General features: G+C 35.0%; 2 protein-coding genes across 4 annotated transcripts; both read left to right on the forward strand.

Moving 5' to 3' along the window:
- The first annotated feature begins 1867 nt into the window (after positions 1-1867).
- On the forward strand, positions 1868-12900 carry LOC148875717 (sphingosine kinase 1-like). 2 transcript variants are annotated; one of them, XM_088965167.1, is made up of 10 exons: positions 1868-2336; positions 2638-2760; positions 2866-2966; positions 3624-3696; positions 6440-6526; positions 7003-7080; positions 7429-7499; positions 8103-8390; positions 11036-11158; positions 12498-12900. In XM_088965167.1, exons 1-10 carry the CDS (start codon positions 2012-2014, stop codon positions 12690-12692), a joined length of 1464 nt encoding a protein of 487 aa, XP_088821293.1. In that variant the 5' UTR covers positions 1868-2011; the 3' UTR covers positions 12693-12900. The 2 variants fall into 2 exon arrangements, with proteins under 2 accessions (XP_088821293.1, XP_088821294.1); XM_088965168.1 differs by lacking the exon at positions 8103-8390.
- A 5267-nt stretch (positions 12901-18167) lies between these two features.
- On the forward strand, positions 18168-23161 carry LOC148875718 (uncharacterized). 2 transcript variants are annotated; one of them, XM_088980339.1, is made up of 6 exons: positions 18168-18680; positions 20976-21093; positions 21661-22004; positions 22087-22218; positions 22328-22426; positions 22528-23161. In XM_088980339.1, exons 1-6 carry the CDS (start codon positions 18259-18261, stop codon positions 23057-23059), a joined length of 1647 nt encoding a protein of 548 aa, XP_088836465.1. In that variant the 5' UTR covers positions 18168-18258; the 3' UTR covers positions 23060-23161. The 2 variants fall into 2 exon arrangements, with proteins under 2 accessions (XP_088836465.1, XP_088836473.1); XM_088980347.1 differs by having other exon boundaries at positions 18173-18680; positions 21678-22004.
- The last annotated feature ends 3636 nt before the right edge of the window (positions 23162-26797 follow it).

Genomic DNA, 26797 nt, shown 5'->3' on the forward strand with positions numbered 1-26797 from the left:
TTAGGCTTGGGTTTTGATTATTTGAATGCTCGGCCTTGATCTTTTGAAGTCCAATATAAGGCAAGTTAAGGGCTCCAGACCCCGACTACGGATCCTTTGGGTTATGGGCTTCTGGCCCAATATGCGTAGTCCACACGTGGTGCCCTCCATTATAAAAGCCGCGTAATCCAAGCCTTCGATCAAGCGGTCTAGCCACAAACCACATGGCCCAGCTAACCACTTTTTAAGAGCAATCCAAAAGAGAGAACAAAAGGGTGCAACTCGGGTTGGCCTGATTTAAAACTTCACACTGCTTTGGGCTTTAAGTCTTTGGATCAGGGTCATCCAAATTTTGACAAAAGCCCAATCCGAGCCCCGCCCAAGTTGCACTCCCTATCATTATCAATAATGTAACCTTCTCTTACTCACTAGTGGCCAGATTTACAAAATGTTCAACTGAACAAATAATTTTGAGTTGTGAGTTGTGATGGTGTCCTTCCTCATTGCATCAAGGATTTAACCCCTTCCTCTTGAGTCAGTATTTATCTATTTCCTTTAATGTGCCTTTAAATATTCTTTGAATTTTGTGATTAAAATATCCCTATTTGTTAATTTGCCCCTGTTTTATTGTGGGGTTCGATTATGATATGAAAAAAGATATAATATCCAAAAAAAAAACAATTTACTAATAAATCAGAGTAATAAATGTAATAGGGAACATAGTGTTATTTATCAAAATTGATGGATGGATTTTGATTGGTCAAAACTCTTTTCATACCATATCTTTTTTGTGTTATAGATTTTTTCTTTATTGTGAGGGTAAATTGTGCAAAATATGTAATAAGGCCCCATTTGGTTCACAGGAATAGGGGTCTGGAATCAGAACCAGAGTGGGCTATTCCGATTCCAACTATTTGGTTGGGCGGAATCAGAATCCCATTCCCATTCTTGATGACATGGCATTCCCCCATTTGAGGGAATGGCCATTCCCTGCCCCTTCCTTAGGAATGAAATCGTATTCTTGTTGATTTTAATTTCCATTCCCATTCCTATCTTAACCAAACAGACTATGTTATAGGAATGTACCATTCTGATTCCAATTCCGATTCTGACTACGAACCAAATGGACTCTAAATTTAGTTTATGTTTTTGGTTATTTTTGACCTTTTGTGATTGGCTACACCTATTTGCTAATCTGTCCTCATGGCGAGAGTAAAATCTTAATTGACTTAGGTTTTGAAGTTGTCTCACCTTACTTAATATATCTCCACTGGTTGCATCATTTTTGTTGAAAACGACTAAATTTTTAGAACCTTTTTTTTAACAAGTTGCGTATTAATTTAAAGCATTCTTAGTTCTTTTATTCTTGTGGAAGAACTCAACTTTGATTGAGCTGTTTTTACTGTGAAGCTACTAAAACCAGTTTTACCGGAAAGTGGATTTTTTGACGGAATGATAGTGTAAATGGGCCTATTGGGTTTTCATCAAACATATAACTTATATGCTTTCCGTGTGAGGGCCCATCTTGCAAAGCCAGAAGCCGCTGCGTGGAAGCCCTTGCAAACGGGCACTTAAATGAGGCCTGAGACAAATTTGATTGGGCTAAGCTTTTAAAGTTTGGTTCATTATAGCCCATCCTCATCACTATAAATAAGTCCAGTTATCGAGTTTGAGTTGGGCTCTTACACCGTGAGCCCATGATTAATGATGATATCCACGACCTTGTGCCAAACTGACGTAGCGCAAAGGTTCAATCCTCGTCAACGGCATGAGTGGCCCCCACGAAGAAAGGTATATAAAATAGTATGCACCGATTCACATCGTTTGCCACGTGTTTATCAACTTCTTTAGATATAAAAACAAAAGTCAAAAAACTAAAAGAGAAATGCTACCTAACGATGAGCATGTGGCGTCAAGCAAGCAAAAACTCCTTTCACATTCTTTCTCTCCTTCCAGGTTCCAGCTTTTAACTGAAGCGTGCAGCGTTGTGATCACCATATGCACAGTGTGCAAGACCTCTCTGCGACAGAGAATGGATGAGCATGAGGGAGAGACTCTTACCATTTTTGAGCGTGTCAAGGTCAACGGGACCCTAACGCCGATTACGTTCTCCGTTCACGGAAGAATCCGGTGGGCGGATAAGCGCCAGCGGTGCTTAACGGTGGAGAAGGACGTTCTGGGATTTGTTGCGGAGGGTTCTACGTTTACAATTAAGGCTATGGTGGAGAAGGACAACGGGATTTCTTGTGTTGGAAACCGTGGGAACCGAGTGAGGAAGGATTTCGTGATCGAGCCTTTATCACAGGAGTCGCACCAGCTTTGGTGCCGGAAGCTTCAAGAATGCATTGATTCTCTTGGTACAAGCTTTGTAGATGATTTTTTAATTAATGTTTTTTCTTCTCCATTTCAAGATTCTTTTTTTTTTTTCCGGTTAGATTGTTATAACTTAGTTCTGTTTTAAATCTTTGGTTTTTTTTTTTTCATTTGAAACTGGTATTGTTCAACCCAATTTTCTGATATCAATTTGTATTCAGTACCTCAGTGACTCATACTTCTAAAATTTCTTGGAATTTTTGGAATGAAATACTAGTTTCTGGAACCTTGCAAGAATTGTTGGTCTAGTTAACATCAGTGTCATCATCTTTGTCTTCATAACAGACCGACCAAAAAGGCTCTTCATTATCGTGAATCCTTTTGGGGGAAAGAAGTTTGCCTCTTGGATTTTCCAGTATGAGGTTAAACCACTATTAGAAGCTGCCAATGTCCAATATACAGTACAAGGTAGGGTATTCCTTGAAAAAACCACCATCCTCTGTTTTGCACATTGGCCTTTCTCCCTTCCGACGGATGCTGGTTTCTTACTGATGTTTGTTTTTTATCTCTCAGAGACCAAATATCAATTGCATGCAAAAGAAATTGCTCAAACATTGGATATCTCAAAATATGATGGAATTGTATGCATCAGTGGAGATGGTGTCTTAGTTGAGGTTAGTTGGTTATGCTTGTTGATGCACCTGTGATTTCTTCTTTCTTCCATGTTGCATGAAAAATGAAAAAACGATTTAGGCATGTGGCATGCTACTGATAAAATGAAAATACGTCCTTCATTTTGCTATACTAACAGATATGAGATGCAATATAGACCATATGGACATTCTACCAGTGGAATCTGCAAAATGCTCATTTTGCAATTACCTCAACTAATCGTAGGCTCAATTTGGAGTTATTTAATCACAGAAATTGTTCAAGATAGATGATGTTTTCCATGCATTACGATAATTCTTTCATGAAACAAAAAGGCTTCTTTCATGGACTGGTCACCATAGTTTACCCTGACTATGAAGGTACTATGATGGAGCAGCTAGTCTATCTGATGGCTTTTAGAATAAGGTATCCTAGATTTAGTCCCATGACTGGTAGGACTAGTCCCTTGACAGGTGCCACCTACCAGTCAAACATATTAATTTCAAATCTTCCTCTCAAGTTGGTCCAAAAGGTATCTTGGCATACAATATCTAAAACATAATGATTACGAACTAATCCTTAAGTGTTTATTTAGTACACATGGTTCCTCTCCCTTTTTAATTGTTCAGATAGTTGGTTATTCATTCCCTTTTTCTGACAATATGTGCATTGATTAGTAGGTTGTAAATGGGCTCCTCCAAAGAGATGATTGGGATGCTGCAATAAAAATGCCTATTGGGATAATACCAGCAGGTTTGTTATTTTGTTATTAGATTGAAAACATTCAAGTTCAGTAGTTGATTCTTCTTTCAATACTTTGTTCAATAACCTCTAATTGTCATATAAAACTGCTTCTATACTATATCTTTATTGTGTTGTGGAAATGAATTGAACATGGTAACTATTTACAGTTAATAAATAAAATATTTGGTATGCACTAAGCTTGGTTCTAATACCTTCATAGGTTACTTAGGGAACAATTTTCCTGTTGGTTTTAGAGTTCCAGTTTTCCATTTAGTAGGATGTGGGCAACTGTAGCCCATGTTAAGTATTGTCAACAAACTATGTGCTTTTAGCCCAATCCATGGATCATCCATATTTTTTCCCATTTTGTAACCATTTAATATTTTATAGACATCGTCTACTTCCATTTTATTTTGAATGAATTTTAGGTACATTAGGGTAATAGGAAAATTTCTGCTCTCCCGTTTACTGTAGTTTATTTGAAATACCAGTGTATTCTCATCGGTTGATTTTTCCATCCAATTCCCATTAACTCTCTTATTTTTCTAAGTTTTGGTTAAGGTATCTAGAGTCTAAATTATACCATATTGAATGAATGATCAGAATTGTTCAAGTAGATTTGCTTCATCTATCATTCTGCTTTTATTCATTCTTTATCAGTTTATTGTACCAAGTAGTCTTCAGAAACCTTAGTCTTCTTATCACCAGAAGGGTCAGTTATTTATCTAACAAGTTGTGGTAATACAATTTGGAATTAATTACTGATTTTGGAGTTTTGAGTTTAGTATTGGGCAGTAAGTTTGTTAGATTAATTATTGTATTTCTTGACATGATAGTTTGAATTTTGTTTATGTGTCTATTAACTCTTTTATAGTTTCTTATGTGACAGGATGTAATTGGGTTCTATATTGTCCTTCTCTTAAACCAAGTAGGAATTTATGGTTCTAATTTTGTTCTTAATGTCTTAGAGTTGTTTCAATCACTTTTTTATTTTGGTTTCATTGCAATTTAATCCTAATTGGAGTACAAATTAAGGTATGTAAACTTTTAGAAAATTTCATTTAGGTTTACTCATATGAAAGTTCAGTTTCTCAAGTACTTGATCTTTATCAAGGAAGTTCCAGTCGTGGAGCCTCTTCTGGTTTGTTTGCTTACCTGTAAGGGTGTCAATGGACCGGTTTTGGATTGGACTCCGTCCAAACCAAAATCAATTTGGATGGATTGGACGGGCCAACAAGGCATATTAAATTGGACCAATCTAGACTTAATGATCCGAAGTGTTTATTGGATTGGATTGGACTTGGTGCATCCATAATGTATTTATATTGGATTGGGTTGGATTGAGCCAATATCTGGTCCATTCATATAAGATAAGAATATAGGTGTCAGTGGACCAGGTTTGGGTTAGAACCAATCTAAATTAAAATAACTTTGAACAGATTGGACAGTCCGGATATTAAATTGGAGCAGTCCAAAATGGTCCAAAATATCATTGGATTGGATTGGACATGGTCCAATTGTAATGGACTCACATTGGACTGGATTTGATTATAGGTGTCAGTGGACCAGGTTTGGGTTAGAACCAATCTAAATTAAAATAACTTTGAACAGATTGGACAGTCCGGATATTAAATTGGAGCAGTCCAAAATGGTCCAAAATATCATTGGATTGGATTGGACATGGTCCAATTGTAATGGACTCACATTGGACTGGATTTGATTGGACCAAATCCAGTCGAATTGACACCCCTACTTACCTGTAAATATGAGCAAAATTGTGGTGAAACATAATCACACAAATTACTATGATGAATATGGTAAGTCCAGGAAACAGGGCAACATTTAATTTTATGCCAACGTTTAATATATGCTTTGTGCTTTAGTGCTTTGATGTAATTCCTAGATGGTAATCTTGGGTTGTGTGATTACCATCCAGCTTCTTATTACTTGTTATTCATTGCCATTAGCTTTCGTACTCTGTTGTTTTAATGTGATGCCCTAGAATGGTGGTTTAGGGTGGCTTGGTACTGGGTCCTCATATCACTTTTTCAATATAGTGTGATGTTTATTTGTGTTCAAGTACAGGTTCAACATCTAAAACCTCTCTGTTCTTGAATTTGATTTATATTTCTCTAGAACTTAAATAAAGAACCTCTCGAAGACGAAGGTTAAGAAATTATGTGTATAAACCAACTGAGGGTGTAACCATATTCTTTTTCCCTTCAAAAAAGAGTAACTAATCTTAAACAACAATTAAAAGGTGAGCCAAATAAAAAAGAAAAGAATGAGTTATAAAATATCTTGTGCACCATGTGAAGAAAAATCCTATTGTTCAAAGTGATTTAAAGCAAAGGAGAAGATGGAAAGATAAGAAACAAGAGACTATATATGTGCTGATGTGAATCCAAAAGAAAAGTAAAACAAAAGCCAAACTTTAGTTTATGTTGGTTTACTTCAATTGGGACATACTCTTATTAGTAAAGAACTATTAGTAATTATGCTAGAAGGGAAGAGAACCGGGACATCTATTCTCTTCAACCCAAAGTTTCCCTTGAATTTAAAATTTCTTATTCTTCTCATTTTATTATTTCATTGTTTTACAATGAAATTTCTGTTTGTCTTTTTTTTTCTAAGAATTCTTAATATTGAAAGGTTTGTTACTCATATGCTGTTTCACTTGTTTATATCATTTTCTTTGTACTTATATGGCTTTCTACTCTGGGGAATATTAAAACAACATTTCTGGATGCAGGTACCGGAAATGGAATGATAAAATCTCTTCTGGACTTTGTTGATGATCCTTGTTCAGTATCTAATGCTACTCTCTCAGTAATTCGAGGTTATCATCTTCTATTTATACCTCACTTTTATTAGTGTTTTCCATTTCATTTTGGTATATTTAATAAATAATTTGAGCACAAGAAAGAAAGTATTGAATAGTTCATTTTGGTATATTGATGTTACTTCATTTTATTTTTTTGTAAAGCCTGTATTTTTTATAGGTATTGGCATTTCCATGTTTTATATGCAAGAATGAATTACATCTTACTACTTCATGGCTTATGAATTTTTTATATGAATACAATACTTTAATCATCATCATCCAAGCCTTATCCCAATCCTGTCAGTTTAAGCTTGTCTTACATCAGCCTGGGTAAACGAGGAGGGTTGCGCCAAGTTGGCTGCCAACATTAAAACTGTTGCCAAACTCTCTTGATCATGGATCCTGATTTGTCAATACAATACTTCTCAAAAAGAACCAGATTTTCTGAGCATTAATTTCTGTTTGCTCATTTTTGCAATTATCATGTACAGGCCATAAGTGTTCACTGGATGTTATTACTATTTTGCAAGGGGAGACCAAGTTTTTTAGCGTTTTGATGCTTGCATGGGGTAAGCTTGAAAATACTATCATATCGATTAACCAGTTAACTTTTATTTTTCTTCCATTCAGTATGCTGTTTTAGGGGTTTGTCTTTTAGGGGTGGGCCTTGGCACAGTGGTTGGGTTGCTCCATTGTGACCTGGGTGAATAGGGTTCAAATCTTGGAAACAGCCTCTCTGTATGTGCAGGGGTAAGGCTGCATGCATCTGTCCCTCCCCAGATCCCACATTGGTGGGAGGGCTGCCTTTTTTAGGACTATGATAAAATTCCTTGCTTTTTTTGGATGTTCTTACTTTTAGATCTGAGCATCAGCTGGATAGTATTATGAAATCCTACGTTTTTTTTGGGTAATTGCAGGCCTGATTGCAGATATTGATATAGAGTCTGAGAAATACAGATGGATGGGAAGTGCTCGATTGGACTTCTATGTATGAGAGTAATTTTTTTTCCTTTAATTCTTTTTTCTTGTTGGATTTCAGTTGGTTTGATCTAGTTGCCTTTCATTTTATGTATGATATGTAGGTTTTCCCTACAAATTGGAATGGTCCCTCCATATATTTGTCATATCTTTTCTCAAGAATATGATAATAATAGTCAGCATCACCAGCCTATCAATTCTACATATTATATTATGTTAATTGAGCACAAAATTGTTTTATTGTTAAGTGTTCTTCTTTGATTTTGTCCATTTCTTTCTAATTAAATTTCTTGTGAAACTTTGTTGCTTGATCTGTATAAGTGTTGGAAGTACATATCAAGTACCGATTATATTTATGATACTTATTCAGGAATAATAAATAATGCATGGAAGCAATATCATTATTTAGGACCATGCATATGAAATTGGAAGCACAGTGCATATGTACTTTGATGTGATGCTGCATTTTGATATTAGCATGAGATCTCAATTGTAGTGATAATTCTTGTACCTGTATATTTGGTTTCATACTCAAGAAAGATGGCTCAGTTGGTGTTTAGAATTTTTTTTTGTATGGTCACTTAACTGGTAATACTATTCCTGGTTCTTCTAGGCACTTGTGAGAATAATACATAAGCGTAGATATAATGGGCGTCTCTCCTTTGTGCCTGCTCCTGGGTATGAAACTTATGGTGAGCCAAGCAATCAAAATGACAGGTGCACTAGAAAAATGAGTAAAAGCCAAGAGGATAGTGTTAAAAGTCGACAACATGGCTATCAAGGGCCTGAAATTTCATTGGATAGTTTGGAGTGGAGAACCATCGATGGACCATTTGTTTCTGTTTGGCTTCATAATGTGCCTTGGGGCAGTGAAGATACCATGGCTGCACCTGATGCCAAGGTTGATTTCTTTTTCCTTTTCCTGGATAATTCAAGATTTTTTTAACCCTTTCTTGTTTCATCTTTTTTCTTATCATTACTTTGATACATAAGGTTGTTGTTTGTAACTGATCTCCTAGAGTTAGAGTGAAACCCCTCTCCAAGTGGTTGTCAATATATATGGGATCAATGACAAAAGCTTCATTAATCCAAAAGAATAGCAAATACAAACATCTATTGTACCCAGTGTGATGTAGGACCAGCTCAGTTCTAGTCCTTAAAGAAATGGTCTTCTTGATCAGAATTTTATGGCTGTTGATGGCTGTAATTGCTTCTTGAAGGAATAAGAGAGAAAATAGGGAGACAAAGTAGAGAGAAAATGCCTGGAATTTCACAGGGTGCCTAGAATCACTCTAGGGCATGAGAATCACTCACCATAGTTAGCATAAGCTGAAGAAAACTCAATATATTTCATTGCCTTTGTGTAAAATGTCCAAACATATTTATAGACTCTAAACTCATAATAATCCTAGGAGTCAAATTGTTAGACTCATAATAGTCTTAGGAGTCAAACTGTTAAACTCAATAATCCTATTAGGACTCAAACTAAGCTGCCATATCCTACTTCAATTCAAAGAAGACTCAATAACTCTAATCCTACTTATGCAATGATTCTGAAATTTTAAATATAAACAAACTATAACTAGATAAATTAAACCTATCATTGGATCCCCCACAGAAAATTACGAAATGAAAAAAAAAACCTACTGTCCAAAAATACAAATTTTCATAAAATTCCAATTTTGACTCTTCAGCTCCGGCATCACAGTGTTGCGTGGACACAGATATGGGAATCAGAATCTGACGTGTTTGGAGAGTCCAACTTGGTCAACCCAAAAAACTAGAATTCGTCGGAACATCTTGCATAAATAATATTATAATTTTAATCATTATTCTTAAAAGTTAAAACTATAGAATTATATACATATAAAAAAGATAAGTTACAATTTACAATTAACAAGTTATACTCACAGCCTTTGCCTATTTTCCACATGTCCACAATAGTTTCTTTTCATTGTTTTCTTAATGAAATAATAATTAAAAAATGTTCAACAAACAATGGGTCATAAGTTATGTGTAAATTGGAAATTTTCAAGTACTAGAGTCACCTATTGGGCAGTTCAGATGGTTGGATGACTGTTACATTGAGGTGTTTAAAGTGAGGATTTGTAATTTTGTGGATTTGACATGGCAAGTGTTTTGGTGAATCCTCTTGATTTGCATTGTAGCCGAGTCTGACATGTATTTTGGAGAGTCAGACATGAGCTGACTTGTGAGTCCTCTCCAAAGGTTGGGTATCCATGCAACAATGATTGTACTCAAGATGGGCAGGATAAGACTAAACAGAGCCTCTCATACTAGGAGGCAGCTTAAAACTATTACAAAGAGAATCAAAATAAAAGCACCATCAGAAGGGATGCACACCAATATGACATCTCTGCTCCTTTCCTAGACATCCAGGGCTCTTGCCTCTCTTACTAGATGGCTAAAAATCCGCTGCCTTAGGTACCATCTCTGAGATTCTGGCCTCCAGATCCTTTATGGTTGCATAAATATTGATCCACTCGTTTGACCATAACCTCAAAAATTTAATCTAGTGTATTGACAAAAATAAAGCTGGTTATTAAGATACAATTCAGTTGCAGAGACATTTGAGATGCAGTGATATTGTCTAGTATGTATAAAGAAGACTCAAAGTATCCGAAGAAAGTAAGTTTATTGCCTTGTTTGTTGTTTCAACTTGTATTTCTGATGCTAAGGTAGGGCATTGCATTTCTGGGTTTTTCTTGAATATTTTGTTCTTGTAATTATCTCCCTAATAGAATTGCGTATTTAAGCTCAAGAATGTTACTTAAGGTTTTGTTTTTCATTATTTACATATTTTCTGGTGGATTTCAAGTGAGATTAGAAAACTGTGACCTGGGTACAGGATAATTTGTTGATGGTAAGGCATGAAATATATATCTGGTTCTTGTTTTATTTGTTGTGGTTTGAGTCCTTTTATGCCAAGAGTTGCAATATTTTAGGAACTATTTCATCAACCCAGAGTATGTATGGATTTGGCCTGGTTATTTATGAAGTTGATAATCTGCCCTGAAAAATGAGCTAGTTAGATGATCAGGTCAAGGATTGCTACTTTATTTAGATGCATTGTGTAAAAAAGAAAAAAAAAGAAAAACTTTATTTCCAACCACATGGAAAAACGGCAATTTGCTAATATGTTTTGCATGAAATGCATTAAGGACGGGTGGAACTAGGATTTTTTGTTGAGGGGGGCCAAAATATAAGTTGGATTTAAATGAGTGCTGTGGGGATTTTCAAGGCATATGGGAGGCCATGGCTCCCCTCCTCCGCCACCCCCTGGCTCCACCCCTGATTAAGTAAAAGAAAATGCATTGGGTAACATGCATCAGTGTTCAACCAAATAGGCTATCATTTTCTAAGAAGTGGAATAGATCTTATGGATTTTGACAATGTTCTATACAATTAGGTTCTTGCTTTTGGAATTTTTAGAAGTTCATTTTTTAATCATCCGAAGTTATTAAATCTTGATTTCCTTGTTACAGATGTTCCTTCATGATGATTTTCTTTTTCCTTGTTGAGCAGTTCTCAGATGGTTATTTGGACTTGATCATTATAAAGAATTGCCCAAGGGCATCCTTATTAGCATTGATGTCAAAATTGAGTGATGGAAGTTATGTCAAATCGCCATATGTCCTGTATTTGAAGGTGAGATAAATTAATGACCATAACTTGGCCCAGTTATCTCTTCATTCTTAGACAGACACACATGTATTTATATGCATATGTGAGTAAAATTCGAAAGGGACAGTGCCCTCAACATTATCATTTGACTTGATTCTGAATCTGCTTTTGGATGGAACACTGTCAGAATGTTGTGGAAAGATGTAATTTCCTCAGTTGGCTGCTGCAACCTCCATGATATTTCTGCAGCATCCTTTAAATATCCACTTACATTGATTCAGCTACTTAGTCAAATAGGTCTGCCAAAGGGAGACCTCATCATTTATTAATTATAATTTTTCCTTCATGTCTTCTATTTAGCAAAAAGTGATTTAGTTAGAATTACTTCAGTTTGGGTCCCTGTTCTGAATAGTACTGTCAAAATTAATTTACCAAATTCCTGAAGCAGTGATTACTCAGCTCTTCTAGTCACCCATCTCAACATAGTGTTTTTTTTTTTTTTGTAATTCCTGATATCTGTTACCTTGGATCTCCATTTGAAACAAAATTCTACCAAGTGATCAGATGTCCTTATATATTTGCAGATACTATTCCTTACCTCAGGGAAAAAAAAACCTCTTCCAAGGATTTTGACTGTCTTTATATTTTTATATTGGGAAAAATACTTAAACCTCTTCTTTGTTTTCTGGCAAATACTTGAACCACCCCTGTACTTCGACCTCTGCAAAACCTCCCTTCATGTTTCAAACAAATATGCAAGAACACCCCTTCCATTAATTATCCTGACACAAAATGCTTTAAAGTTTTTAAAATCTCGTTTTTGCTCAAGATAAACTTTATTGTAATGAAGATTTACCGAATTACTCCCAAAAAGGTGATTGACTTTATCTAAGTTGCTTTCATTATTTGCTCCATCAAGTGAACAACAAAGGCATGTCGCAGTTGAACTTAAACCTCCCCTGTTAGCAGAAACACCATACTTGACAATCTAAAGAGTGTAAAACAGTGTTCACTATATACATTCGTAACAAGATCATAGTTATAATTTTAAATGCCTCAATTATAGGGTAGTTAACAGAAAGGGTGGGGTGCATTTGCATATTTGCTTGAAACATGAGGGGAGGTTTTTGCAGGGGTCAAAGTACAATAGAGGTTTAAGTATCTGTCAGAAAACATAGAGGGGGTTGAAGTAATTTTCCCTTCTATATTTTCCAGAAGTTTACTACTATTACCACTACTACCACTACTGCTGCTGCTGCTAAGCACATTTATTAGTACTAATAATAAGCACAGTTTTATTTAATTATCAGTCTTTTAGAATTTGAAGTTATTAGCGTTTTCTTATTTCTTGCAACAACTGCAGGTGAAGGCATTTATTCTGGAGCCAGGTCAGCGTTTTAAATGTCCAACCAAAGGAGGTATCATAGATTCAGATGGGGAAGTCCTGGCCAGAGGAGAGGGGACATACAACTGCGAACAAAAGAAGGACTTGATGGCCTATGATCGTATCCAAATGACCGTGGATCAGGGTCTAGCTACTCTATTTTCTCCTAGATGATATTGGTCCTTGCGTTTCAACATGTATTGTTTTTTCCATTCTTCTTAGATATATACTTTGTGGTTTTCTTTTTATTTCCCTTGTATAGATACATTCAAGAAAGAAGAAGAAATGCTTTAATTCAAAAGAGTAGATATATATACATGGATGTTTTAGTTGCTGTCAAGCTACTTTAAGGAAATGTTACAAAATATCACTTGATTCTAAATGTTTTATTTGGTTCAAACTTGTGTTATTTTATTAAAGGTTGTTTGAACAATGAGAACACCAAAGTAGTTAAGAAAAGGGATAAATTGTCTTACAATATAAAATAAAATAAAGCTATTATTATTTGAGAAATTGTTCTCTTGTTTTTTAAAATTCTCATTTTCAATGGTAAAGAATAATTCTCAAGTATTGCCATTTCTTCAATTGCTGTCAATGAATTAATCCAATACTATAAGAATATCCAGGTAATTAAAATAATAACAACAATAAAAATAATTTGCAATATATAAAATTGATACCTTTCTAAGAAATTACTAACACATTTATGTTGCAAATTTAATTATAATTGGGTTGCAGATATAAATAAAACCTACATACATATTCATCATTATAATATGGTATAATATAATAATGATAATTTAAGAAAAATACTGGAACTAACATTGATTTTTCTTCACTAATGTTGAATTGACAATCAAAATAATTGCAGCTGATCTATTTCCAATTTGACTTTTTTCCCTTTAATAACTGGCCCAATTGGTTTAGGTCCACTGGTCCATTGACTGCTGCCCATTGACTGCCCTATGCATCGTTGTAATTCTCGTGAAAAAGATGTCAATTAGTTATTCATCCCAATCGACCCTCAATTTTGGTAGAAAGGAGGTGTCAACGACGGATGGAGTTTTAGAGGTAGACCCTCACCACTACTTTGACATGTGGACACAATGGTCAAAGACATAAATATCCTTAACATGGACACGTGTAAAATGTATTGTAAAGTGTAGATCTCTGATGTGTACAACACAAATTATGTAAGTAAAAGACTTAAGTATATCTTAAATTTTCTTAAATTGACTTAAACATCCCTTGAGGCTTTGAAATGGATTTATCTTATTGGTGGCCCCACGTGACTTAAATGTACCCTCCCATTTTTTTGGTCGAAACCCTCCCATTGTGAAACGTTTAGAACCGTTTAACATCAATGTCACATAATCCATCTAAATTTTAAAAACCCTGTTTTGACCTTTAAAATGCTTCTTCAATCTGTAATTCTGTACTTCCTCAAGAAAATTGTGCAAAAGGGAAAATGAGAGTCCTACATACCATGGAGGCTGGATCAATGCACAAAATCCATAATTGTGCTAGGAGTGTTCTAGTGCAGTTGGGTCATCATCTTCCTAGTATTTGATCAAATGTTGGAGCCGAAGTAATACTTCATGGCTAACTCACTCACACTCATGGAGGTTGTCCCAAAGTTAGGTGAGGATTCAAAGGGAACTTTAAACAATGAAGGCATCATTCTGGATGAACAAACCTTAGAGTGGGACTTACAAATAGTTATCTACGAGGATTATGAGATAGCCTTTAGCTTCTCCATGATGATAGCAGGGCTTCAATACTAATGGCAAATGTGCAATTTTACATTTCCTTCAAAATCGAAAATCTGGTTATAATGCATGGTTTCAAAATGGCAAATGGTCAGTAAACCATTGATCTGGGCAGTCAAACTGTTCGAACTTGACCATTTTATTTTTTTTTATTTTTTTGTCAAAACGGGCTCCATTCGATTCAAACGATCAGACTGCTTGACCCAAGAACTGGACCCTTGACCGATTCGTTATCCAGTTCGGTTTTAAAAACCTTCTTATAATACAATACTTTTAGAGGGGAACATGCCTTTGTGTGTACCCTGTTGTGTCTGGAGTATTTGGTTATTTTCTTGTCATGGGGAGTAGTGAATTTGTGTGGGTAGAATGTGAATTCCCACTTGAAGCTAAAAAATGTTCAATTTCACGTTTCGTCAGGCGATGTTGGATAGGCAATGTACACGGAAGTGGTTAAGTAGCATTGAGGAAGGGGAGAACAATTTGTTTTTGAGCTCTTTTCTATGTTTCAGGTTTTGACCATGGTTTTTAAATTGTTGTTAACCCAGATGGTCAGACAGTTTAGCCTGGGAACCGTCCAAGCAATTGGTTCCATTTTACCCCAAACTCAGTCCTTAGCCAAAAATCGTTGAATCAGTCAACGACCTATTGACTCAGGTGGTCAAATCATCAACTTGTTCAATGGGTTTTGGATATTTTTTATTTTTAATTATTTTTTATATTTTTTATATTTTTTTTGTCAGAACGACCCGTCCATTCAAACCGGATGGTCGAATTGTCAACCTGGAAACCGGTGGCCAGAATGGTTCCGTTTCTGGGTTGTTTTCTAAAACCATGGTTTTGACTACATCTGGATTTCATTACCTTGCATTCTAAGCTATCTTTTGTGGTTCAATGTTTAATTATTTATTTGGGAAAATTCATGATTAGTACTCCTAGTGCCACTTTGGTCCCCAAACTTTAAAACGTGACAATTCAACACTCGAACTTTCAAAACGTGCTAATCCATCTACTACTTGTCGTTAATGGACTGTCAGTTATATGTATCACATGACATCATGTGTGACTTATGACTTTTAAAAATGTCAAAATTAACCTTGAAAATAAAACATTGTTCATCATCTTATTCCTCAAGAAGATGAAATAGAGGTGGAAAACACCAAGGCAGGGATGCTAATATGCTTGTGAGCATTAGAGCCTTTTGAGCATGAACGGCAAAGAGTACTGACCATTAACCATTCTGCCCGTGAAACTGAAGGAACAAGGAAAACCCAAGCTGCTCGTGAAATGGAGAGATGCTGCCATTGCTGAAACAACAAAGGAATCAACCAAGAGAGAGGAGAAGACTAAAGGCATCGGGATGATATTGGTCTATATAACCAATATATCTAGAGTTAATGGTTTAGAATCCGCCCTTTAAATCCTTAGAATAATATAGAGACATAATAATACACAGAAAACCAAAACAAAACTTGGAAGGTGGCTAGTTGAAATTTACTGTTCCAAAGTCAACACAACAGAGAGGCAAGACAGAGATAGATCTTTTAAGCAAATTAAAACTTAAAAGGACCTTGAAAACTCCGGATTCAGATCCAAAAACGAAAGCCCATCTATATTTATGTAATGAATGCAATGTGCCAAGCTTGTACTTTCCTGCTATATGGTTTATTCTGAAAGTCATTTATCTTCTCTTTTCTACTTTCTTCTCAAAGGCACCTATCTTTCTTCTGTTTTTTTTTTTTCTAATTTTAAAATTTAACAAAATAACTCAAGTGACCAATAACCTTTAAGACTTTTAACACTCCTCATTAAAACACCATTAACTTTCTCTCTCTCTCTCTCTCTCATTAACTTTTTTAATATTCTCTCCTCATTAATTATGTATATTTGCATTAACTTGTAATTATCAATAAAGATTAATTATATTGAAATTGAGATATTCAAGGATATATTATTGCACTAAATAATCTACATCCGTTTAAAATTATAATCCATTTATATTCCATTTGAAAATAATAAAAACGAATTGTCCATAACAAAAATAACTTAGTAAGTTAATTAAATAAAATAAAATAATTATTAATTATTGTTATTGATAAAAATATTTTTATTAATATAATAAAATAATTTAATTAATAAAAGGAATAAGAGAAATTAAAAACAAACATCAATTTGAAATAAATATAAAACTAATACAAAGTTATCTAACAATTATTAGTTTTATAATTAAAATTTATTAATTTAAAATCAACTTAAGCTCCACTAAAAAATAAAAATTTATGACGTTAATTAAATTTCATAAGGAATTTAAATTAAATTAAAACTTAATATACTTAAATAAATTCAATTTTTACTAATTTCAAAAATTAATAAAAATTAGTTTTAGAAATAGTTTAATTATTTTAAAATCAATTTAAATTTCATTTAAAAATAAGGAAAATTATAAAAACCTCCTTGGGTTTTTTAACAATCCTATGAAACTCCCCTATTATTTTGAAAAAAAAAAAGGTGCAAATGCCTTTAGTCAACATTCCAAATAAAAATGTTCATGTAGTGCATTAATTTTACTTCACTTTAGCCTTTTTACATTTGTCCAAGGAGAGTAAGGATAACTATTTTTGAAAGTGGTCTAGAAAAATAGATTAGTTGAGGGTAAAGTTGAAAGTTGAAACCTTAATTATGTATGATAATGCATTAACAATGATAAGGGTATTTTGGTAACTTTAATATCTTTGTTACTAAAGAGTCAAGGGAAAGGAGGTAGTTGCATTTTTTTCTCAAAATTATAGGGGAGGCCTTTGTTAGGGTCAAAACACAAAAGTGGTTTATGGAATTGTTATAAGAGGATTTTTTATAATGTTACCTAAAAATATTACAAAAATAATAACAAGCCAATAAAATTTAATAAAAAATATTTTTTTTTCCAAAAATTAATAAAAATCAGCATCAAGATACAAAAAAAAAATAATACAAATTTATCTAGAGAATATGAAATTATATTAAAGCATAACTTAGATTGTGATCAAATAAACTAGACATAACCCCAAAAAATAATACTTTAATTGAACTTAGATGGACACCATTTAATTAGAAATGTCATATAGCTCCATCTTCAATTAAAGCTGAGGCGGTTTGAGACTTTTGGATTTGCTTTGATAGAAAACAAAATGAGAGATTAGGTGAGGTGCAAAATCAAGTTCTTGATTTCTTCTTGACTACTTTTCTTCTCTCCCCTTGATAATCTTCACGTGGACTATAAATATCACGATTTCGTTATGGTTAATTGGTTATATAGATTTGTGCTTGTCCAGTGTAATAACATAACTCTTCCCAACTTTCTCTTGAAGTTGGTAAAATGATGTTCGATGTTCAAGAGAAGATCATCGTCCATCACTAGATTTAGACATTTGGATGGTTGATAAAGAAAATTAGATGACATATGAAGGGTATTTTGTGTCTTTTTGCATACCACTTAACAACTGGTTTACAACAAATGCTGGATTGACATATTTTAAAATTTTGGATACTGAATTATCGCATTTTAAAGTTCGAGGACCAAAATGACACGCTGACACTAGACCCAAAGTATAGGGTACTAATCGAGAATTTTTCCTATTTATTTAAATTTTACATTTATATGAAATTAGGGTTTTGATTTTTCTTTAGTTTTGTTTTATTATTGGTTTTCTTTGAAAATTTGAAGCATTACCCATGATCTGATTTTGTGAATCCAATTAAATGGTGGAAAATAAAGTTTTGCATTTGGCATATCAATGCTGATTGTTGAACTAGGACCTATTGGAGATCGTAGACGGGAAGACCCGTCTACAAAAGCATGCTCCTCCTAAACCTATCTATAAGACCCGAATAGGACGTTACAGTCGGTCCATAATAACGGCAGTTCGACAAGCTGGTGAGCTTGGCGCCCGAAATTTTTGTTTACTGCGACTCTGTGAGATCTTTCCCCGTTATTCATGATATCTCTTCTTCGAAACCTCAGATATCGATTCAGAATCTCGACAACTCTCTTCCCCATTTCATGTTTCCACTCTTCCAATAAAACCCTAGCCCCTGATTCAAAGCTTGATTTCATTTTGCAAGAGGTCGAAGAGCTCCAATCTCTAAAACCATATAGAATAGGAGAAGAAGATAAAAAAGACAATGAAAAAATCTCTAGTAGTCGAAACACTAGCCCAACGATGTCTTCCGTCGTGTCGAAGGTTCAAATTTCACACCCGTGGCCGGAATGGGTAGAACTAATGGAACGCCTCTTCAATAAAGGTTACTTCGAAGGAAGCGGATATCCTTTTAATCATGAACAAATGAGCACCAAGGATACGAACCAAATCCGAACTGCGTGCCTCAATTTTGCCCGTGATCGGTTCGACCTCCTAAGGTAAGTACCAATAAGCCCTTCATATACACTACATTATTTGGCGATTGAATTCATTCCACCCGTGTTTATTTAATTGAATTTAAATTTATGAGTTTAAGCTTGATTTTAGTTGGAAGTTTTGTTTACCGAACTCGGCAGGTTCATGATCCCAATTCCCAAAGTTGGGTTCAGTTCAGTTCAGTTCAGTAAATTTTTTATTAGAACTGAGTGTGAGGCATACCTTGATTGTTTTCTTGTGAAATTTGCTCTAACTTTGTCAACTTTATATAATAGGATTACTCAAGAATAAAAAGCAAATCCCCCGATTTGTACGCTGTTCACTGTTGAATGACTTTTCTAGGTGCAATTTATTATTTTCTTTAAACAACCATTTTCCTTTTAAGGATGTTGAGTCAAGGTTTGGTTGGATGCGATGCAAAAGCAATGCCCTGTATCCTCCATTTGGTTTCAAAAGGAGTGAAGGCAGTTTGGATCTTTCTACTCGTTTGTTTATTTAGGTTGAATGATGGCAATTGCAGTGAAATGAAAAGAAACTTTCAGAATCTTAAGAAAAAGTGGACACTATTTAGGTTATAGCATATTGGGAACCTCAACAGCTGAGATATTTGACCGAAACCTTATGAGAGAATAGTTCTTTGTTAACATGATTTATCAAATAAAACAGTGGCTAAACCCCTGTCCTTTTTCTTTTATACTTAAATCTTTCTTAATTTATCACATAAAACTCTAGCCTTCTTCAGTTGCTAATTTAATATGAAACTATTCTATTAAATACTTATTATATTAGTATTATTTCTGAAAATGTTAAAATTTTTTTTTTGAAAAAAAAAAACTCTCAAAACATGGAAAATCATCATATGCAAGACAATATTATTTTAGAGATGTTAGTTTCAATGTTTTCTAAAATATATTGTTTTGAGAGTAAATTTAATGTTGTTAGTAAAGAGAATTTCTATTTTTCCAATTAATATGCAACGGAATGGTATACAAAACAAGGGAATTAACTAAAATTTAGTTTTTTATTTTGTAAAATTTTTATTGCCTGGGCTACTAGGTACCCCATTGTTGCCTAAATCTCCTAGACACCTTGACGACTAGGCATTGGAATGAGTTCTTAAGATCTTTTAAGATTTATTAGTATCTAAAAGAAATGATTCAGGAGGGAAATGATGAGACCATGTTTTTGGTCAAGAGGAGCAAAAGTAGAGAATGAACACAATTCGTCCAGGAAAAAAGTGTAATGGAGGTGAAAAGGGGATTTTTTTTCAAGGAAATCATCAATTTCTGAAATTTGGAGCAGAAAAGCCAGTTCAGAAGTGGTAAAGATAGAATGAAAAGAAAAGATAACTAAAACCAGGTACATGGCAGTACAGAGAAGTGATAAACCCAGCTGGGAGCCAAGAACTTCATTCACATGGACTGAAAGATTGGAAAACAGCATGGCAGATGCTTTGTCCAGGCAATGAGTGAATACAAATCAATTCTATTGTGGTTTATTAACCCAGCGAGTGGGGTGAAATAAATGTAAATGAGTGGAATTATAGGTGCAGCAAGTTTTGGCCTAATCTCAGCAGGATTTTAGGCACATTATTCTTTGTACATTTTTACACAAACTAGTAAACCGAACAGTTGCCAATAAAAAAACAAAAAAAAAAAGGATAACCTCTTTTCTCTTTCTTTCTCTCTGGGAACTGGGAAGAGAGAGGATCATCATCATTATCAACTAAGCCTTATCCATACTTTAGGATTGCTACATGGATCCTGTTATATGCAATTAGGATTCATGTAATACTTGGAAAAAGTTATCTTCCTGCTGCCTAACTGACTCATCATTCTTCCTCCTGCAAAAGGCTTGGGATCAAGATACAAAATACAAGCTAAACGGTCAAATTAAGACATTTAGGAAACATAACCTTTCCCCCTTCTCTTTTTCCCTCAAAGCTGACCATTTTAATATTTTATTCGTTTTCTTTTCTTTTGTATTAGACTTTTTATTTTCAATAGTATAAAGACATTTATATTTCTATTCTTTGGTTTTAGGTGATAAATATCTTAAGGCTTAGTTTGGAAATAGTACAAATGCAAATATGTACAGTGCAAATACATACAAAATATAAGATTTTGCACTCTACATATTTGCATTTGTACTCCTTCCAAACTAAGCCTAAGTATTTAACACACCCATAAAGCACAATGCTGATTTTGCACACATTCAACTAATAAGATACTTGCACTACAATCTAAATCTGTGAAAGTTATTAGTACTTATTGTCCAACAAATGCTTTTCCTGATAGATATTTCTCTCGGAAAGACATTCAGATGATTGTGGGATCTGGTTGCCCAAGCATAGACAGAAAAGTTGTTAACTCTGGAAAGCGACTAAGGGCACATGTGGGCATCAACGAAGGAAATGTATATGCTGGCTTAGGATTCTTAAATATCTCTTCTCTTCATTGTCAGTACTTTGAAAGTGATGCAATGTCTTTCTACTCATAAAATTGCATAGTTGGGTGCAACTTGGGTCAGGCTCAACCTGAACCTAACTGATCTAACACAAGGCTAGTTTCTCCATACCTTGAGTGAATATGAGGTTGGAAAGTTCCATCCCAATTAAAGTGGGGTTAATCTTGAGGTTCTGGGCCTGAATATTTTATTTCTTTGTGAAAAAGCCAAGAAAGTTTGTTTTAATTTTCAAAAGAAAAAAAAATTGTGGATTCAAATGTCTCAAGCCTCTTTTAAATTAACATTTTGTTACACTCTTGCATGGTGCTCAACTTCATTTGACCTGAAAACAAACCAGTTCGATATGGTTTGATTTTGACTTGACTACCTTAGGTTAGTATTCTGGCGGGATTGGTTAGGGTTGAGGTTCCTATGAATTGGACTCAGGTTGGCAACCTGGCTTATGTTGCATCCCTGCTTAATAGGTTAAAGATAATAATGGCATGTCAAACCTAATGTAATCAACTATCTTAATAGGTTTGCAGTTCCTGCAGTTTGAGGGGAAACTGTGAGAGGGCCTATGTGAAGGCTCGTGAGGATGAAGGTGGACGCACAGTTGACATCATGCGCATCTTATTAGTCTATGGCCTTGATCCCATTGTTGGCTCAGTGGAGAACAAGTCATGCTTAGATAAGAGAGTTAAGGAATCTGTTAGGAGGCTTTTGAATGAAATGGTAGAGTTTAGCACCAAAGAAATTGATTCTTTTACTCTTAAAGCCACAACTTCGAAAAGGATTTCACCTCTGTCTGAGCAGTCAGGCCAGCAACAACAAAACCAAATTAGTGTTCCAATGAAGCAAGGTGACTGGGTTTGCCCAAAGTACGTCCCTAGTGTTCATATGCTGTTTTAGACTTCACGGTTAGTATATAATTCAATTTGATATTTCCTCTACCTGTTTTAGATGCAATTTCATAAATTTTGCAAGAAACATAAAGTGCTTGTGCTGCGATGGGATATTCCGAGAAAGACTCATGAAACTTGGGGAGGATCAGGACCACCTTCCAATGAAAAAAGGAGACTGGTTATGTGACAAGTAAGAGTTTTCAGATTCCTCCACTCTGTGTGTGTGTGTGTTTGGTAATCATTCTTCCCCTCTATGTTGCTTGCGTATCTTTCACATTACCTAATTTAAAATTTTACAGATGTAATTTCTTAAATTTTGCCAAGAATATAAGATGTTTGCAATGTAAAGAGAAACCTCCAAAGCGCCAACTCAATCCAGGGGAGTGGGAATGCGAGTCGTGAGTTCTCTTCTACTTGCAACTTTCAATCTCTCTAAAATTGGTTCCCCTTTTTTTTTATTTGAGTGTATATTACCTTGACCTTAAACATTATTGTACAGATGTAGTTACTTAAATTTCAAGAGAAACATGAGATGCTTGAAATGTGACTGGCAACGGCCCAAAGCATCAAGTTACCCAGGTACTTTAGTTCAGATTCAGCGTGAAGGTGGAGGCTTTCATCAACGTCATGGAATAAAGTTTGTAACAAATGATGATGTAACCGATAGTCAGCCTTCTAGTAGACGAGAGAGACAAAATTGTAGGGACAGTGAAGATGGCCATCGAGGTGATGCTGAATTTAGCCCATGGAAGAATTTCCAGAAGTTTGAAGATTTTCCTATTGTAGGGGGTAAGAGTGCTGTATCTCAAAGTCCATTAGAGAGGGAAAGATGGAAAGTTGAGATGTCAAAGAGACATGCAAGTTCTCCAAGGGAGAAGGAAACAGCTGATGATTTTAATTCACTCAGCTTCAGAAAAAGACCAGGTTTGCTAGAAGCCACTGATGATGAGGAGATGGCTGGGTGGTTTGGATATGGGAAGGAGACTAGAACAGGGAAATATATAAGTGAAACGGAGGCATGTAATGATTGAAGAAAAAATGTCTGCCCCTTTTCTGTTTCTATACCAAATTCAATAGCCTAATTGATATTGAAATTTATTGCTATTATAAATACTGAAATTTGATATTCTTCATATTCTTTATTTGTCGACATTTCTGATGCAAGTTCTAGGAAGTGAAAAGGCTTCAGCAACAAAGCATAATGAATGATTATTCACTTGGTGTTAGAATAGGAAATCTAGAAGACAAAGGAATACTAATAGAGCTCTTTTGATTTGTTCACCTATTGCATGGCCAATCAACCGACAAAAATAAGAGAACTGCATTGAAGAATATATTCTTCAAAGTTTATGCAGGAAAAAATTGAAACATTTGATGAATGTAAGAAAGCGACGAGAAGTTAAAATGTGCGTTTACGCCCATTGGAGTCTGGAGATATCATAATTAATGTGACGATTTCCTCCATGAAACTGGTTTCTGGATACTCGAGCTTTATATAATTTAGCATAACAACCATGTAAACCTGTTAAGGTGTTTTCTATCAATCCATTACTGTCGTCGTTTATTTATTTATTTTGAAGTCATTTTCTGCTTTGTCTATTTGTTTAATTTGAGTGTGTTGGGTTATGATTTACGAGATTGTTCAAGACTTCAAGTTAATGAAGAGATGGACGGAATTAGGGGTGAGCATAAAAAACTGAAACATCAAAAAAACCGAATTGAACCAAAACGGTTGGTTCTGTATTTTTGAAAAACTGAAGGTACCGATTTGGTTTTAGTTAACCAGTATAATCTATAAAACAACCGATAAATCAAACTGGCCGAAAACTGAATCAATCAATTGGTTAACCGATTGGCTTCGATTTGGTTTTGGTTCACAGTTTTCCAAAAATCAGTGGTATTCGTTCAGTTTGAGAAATAGGCCCAATCGAACTGTGAACACCCCTAGATGGAATGAACACTTGTAGAAACTTGTGCTAACAGGAATATAGGCTTCTCATTTCTAAAATGGACAAGCTTCTACAAGTCCAGTACTTCCATTATTAGAAGCTGGAAGCTTAAGGAAATGAAGCTTCATGAAGAAAAACATATACCAGTTACAACTGTTAATGGTAATACATTATTCAAAATCCCATTTGGCCACATTGAAGCAGTCAAGTATGATAACTTTGGAATGGAGAACTTGAAGGGCTTAGCAATCTTGATGTGCGTTGTTTCTTCTCTGTTGCTTCAATTTCACTTCCCTGTTTGTTGTAGTTCTACTTTTTGGAGGTTGATCCGTTGATGTATCGTTTTCCCATTGGAGCCTAATGTGTGTTTCAATGTTCTGATCAGGGGTTTATGCATGTTGAGTGTTTTTTTTTTTTTTTTTTTTTCAGTTCATGCACGTTGAGGTTGAGCGTTCATTAAAAGACATGGTTTTCATTGTCGTTGCTTGTGGCTTCTTTTGGGTAAAACGTAAGAGAGGGGGGGGGGTCTATTGTCCTTTTCGCGGAACCCAGATGGCAAGTTGGGCTGATCATTTTCTTCTAAATTATTAATTGTAACAACTGGGCCTACAATTGTACAAAGGGTCACTTCATCTTTTCTTGAGGAGATATAGTAAGCTAAAATTATAAAACAATGAAGAGGAAAAGAAGGAAATTTGAAAAAGTCTGTAGGCTACATTGAATTGTTTAATTTGAGCTACTACTCTTTTTTTTTTTTAGTTTTTGATAGCAGGTTAGCTAGCAGCTTCTCATTTCCAAGAGGAACCAGTGTTTCAGTGAAAATCCTAATTCAACCAGGATCAATTGATTATAAGTCTAAATATCTAAGCTGCACCATTGTAAGCAGTGTATGATGACAGAACATATAAGAAAAAATATGTCAAAAGTAATTAAGCAAAAAAAGTTGAAAAAGGAAATGAAAAACAGTAAAGGAAACAAACAGCTCTTTGGAGAGGTTACAATTGGTTAATACAGGCTGAACTAAAAGAACAGATTAATCATATTTATCTAGACATTTTTTTACATACATATGCACAGTGTAAAACCTTGTAATTTGAATTATTTTATATGTAATTGTACTATATATATTTTTATTTGTACTCTTTCCAAACTGAACCTTTCAGACAATTAACTAACAACTAAATTTGAACAAAACATTGGGGTGTTGGGTCCTGATCATTCTTCTTCTTCAGTAATGCCCCCACTCCTACTTAGGCGTAAAAGCAAAGTTTAGAATAGAAATACAGATGAGAGAGAGAGATGTATCGTAATAATAATGTTCCAAGAATTTTTCTCGTTCAGAAGCTATGGAAATTCTTGACTAAGTTTTCAACTTTTCTCAAGCAATTCTTAGGCTTTAAATAGCGTTCCGCAATCAATTTGACCGAGTTATTGGGCATAGGTTTCAAAACAGTCATCAAAGGTCTACAGCAAACATGTGGACCAGCAAACATGAAAATTGACAAATTACAGGAACACTCAACACTGCTTTTGGTGACAGATTCCAGGTAACGAAAAACATGTAGATACAAATTAGAGGCTTAAGTAAACCAGCCGTGTTCCACACTTGACCTGAGGCTTGCGATTGAGCTACGTAAACCAGTATGAAAAGGAAGCGTGGTCCCTGGTCCAGTACTCTAACTGCTACTACTAACTTAAATCCCAAGAAAAAGTTGGTTTTGCTTTGGTGGTCTTGACTATCAAGTCTATCACCTTTTGTTTCTAACTACAACCCTACAATCTTTTTCTGTTTAATCGCTTTAGTGACGTATCGTCTCACTCTGATTTGGACCTGCATAGAAATTAGGGAGAATGACGCCCAGGGTCAGAATTTGTTGGCCCAGAGTACTGTTCGGGTAAGTGACGGTTTCGAATTAATGCCAAATTTAAGGTGGCCATTGGCGCATAGAACGTGGATTGTTGATATTTTCCATAGAAATTATGATCAAAGAAATGAAACAGTCAAAGAATAAAAAATCATCTCTGGTCAGACAGAAATAAGGGTATAGAATCCAAATCAAAATGGGCCAATCTGATTCTAACTGTTTGATTGGACGAAATTAGAATATCATGGCATATCCCCAATTTAGGAAATGGCCATTCCCTCCTTCCTTTTCAATTGATTCCAACTCACATTCTTGTATGAACCAAACAGAATAGATCAATCGCTACCTTAGATCTGAAACCCAGAAAAGGTTGTTGGAGTAGTTGAAACCAGGGTTAATGTGGTGCTAGTTTATCTCCTCACAGAATTTCTTATGTGTCCCTCCTCTTCAATAATGTGTCTCCTTTAATCTTATTCCTAGTCAAAATCTATGCCTCAAATTAAAGTTGTTTTCTTCTTTGAGGGAGAGGGAGCTGTACATGTTGTCTAACAAATAAAAGCGATGTGGACAGACCTAAAGAGTCTCCACGATGCAGTCAAGGAAAAGCCATGCAAGTGGCTGGAAATTAGTCTGTTTGGGTTGTCTGGGTTTTTCACCAAATGTTGTTTATTGGTTTTTTTTTGGGTGGACCTTCCCTCACAAAGGCCAAAGCCAAGAGCAGTGATGTAAAAGCCCTCCCAAACGGGCACTTTTGTAAAAGGAGTTGACCAACACTTAACGCTTAGCCTTGTCTATTGGAAAAAAAAAAGAAAAAAAAAAAAAGTTGTGGGAACAGGGAAATTGGAGGTGGTGAGGCAAACAAAAGTAGAATCATGGAAACAATGGAAACGGGGCCCAAGCCCGACTCTCCTCCCCTTAAGCAGAAAGAGACGTAGATCCATGAAGAGAAGCTAGA

The sequence above is a fragment of the Nelumbo lutea genome, chromosome 1, assembly GCF_056320005.1.
Source record: "Nelumbo lutea isolate HS-2025 chromosome 1, American lotus-T2T, whole genome shotgun sequence".
Taxonomy (NCBI): Eukaryota; Viridiplantae; Streptophyta; class Magnoliopsida; order Proteales; family Nelumbonaceae; genus Nelumbo; species Nelumbo lutea.

Bases quoted from the DNA above. Each gene is read 5' to 3' on its own strand.
- LOC148875718 (XM_088980339.1), top strand. From the start codon at position 18,259: ATGATATCTCTTCTTCGAAACCTCAGATATCGATTCAGAATCTCGACA. The intron at 18,681-20,975 runs GTAAGTACCAAT...TTTTCCTGATAG, and splicing joins GATCGGTTCGACCTCCTAAG to ATATTTCTCTCGGAAAGACA. The intron at 22,427-22,527 runs GTGAGTTCTCTT...ATTATTGTACAG, and splicing joins GGGGAGTGGGAATGCGAGTC to ATGTAGTTACTTAAATTTCA.
- LOC148875717 (XM_088965167.1), top strand. From the start codon at position 2,012: ATGGATGAGCATGAGGGAGAGACTCTTACCATTTTTGAGCGTGTCAAG. The intron at 7,500-8,102 runs GTATGAGAGTAA...TGGTTCTTCTAG, and splicing joins GTGCTCGATTGGACTTCTAT to GCACTTGTGAGAATAATACA. The intron at 11,159-12,497 runs GTGAGATAAATT...CAACAACTGCAG, and splicing joins CATATGTCCTGTATTTGAAG to GTGAAGGCATTTATTCTGGA.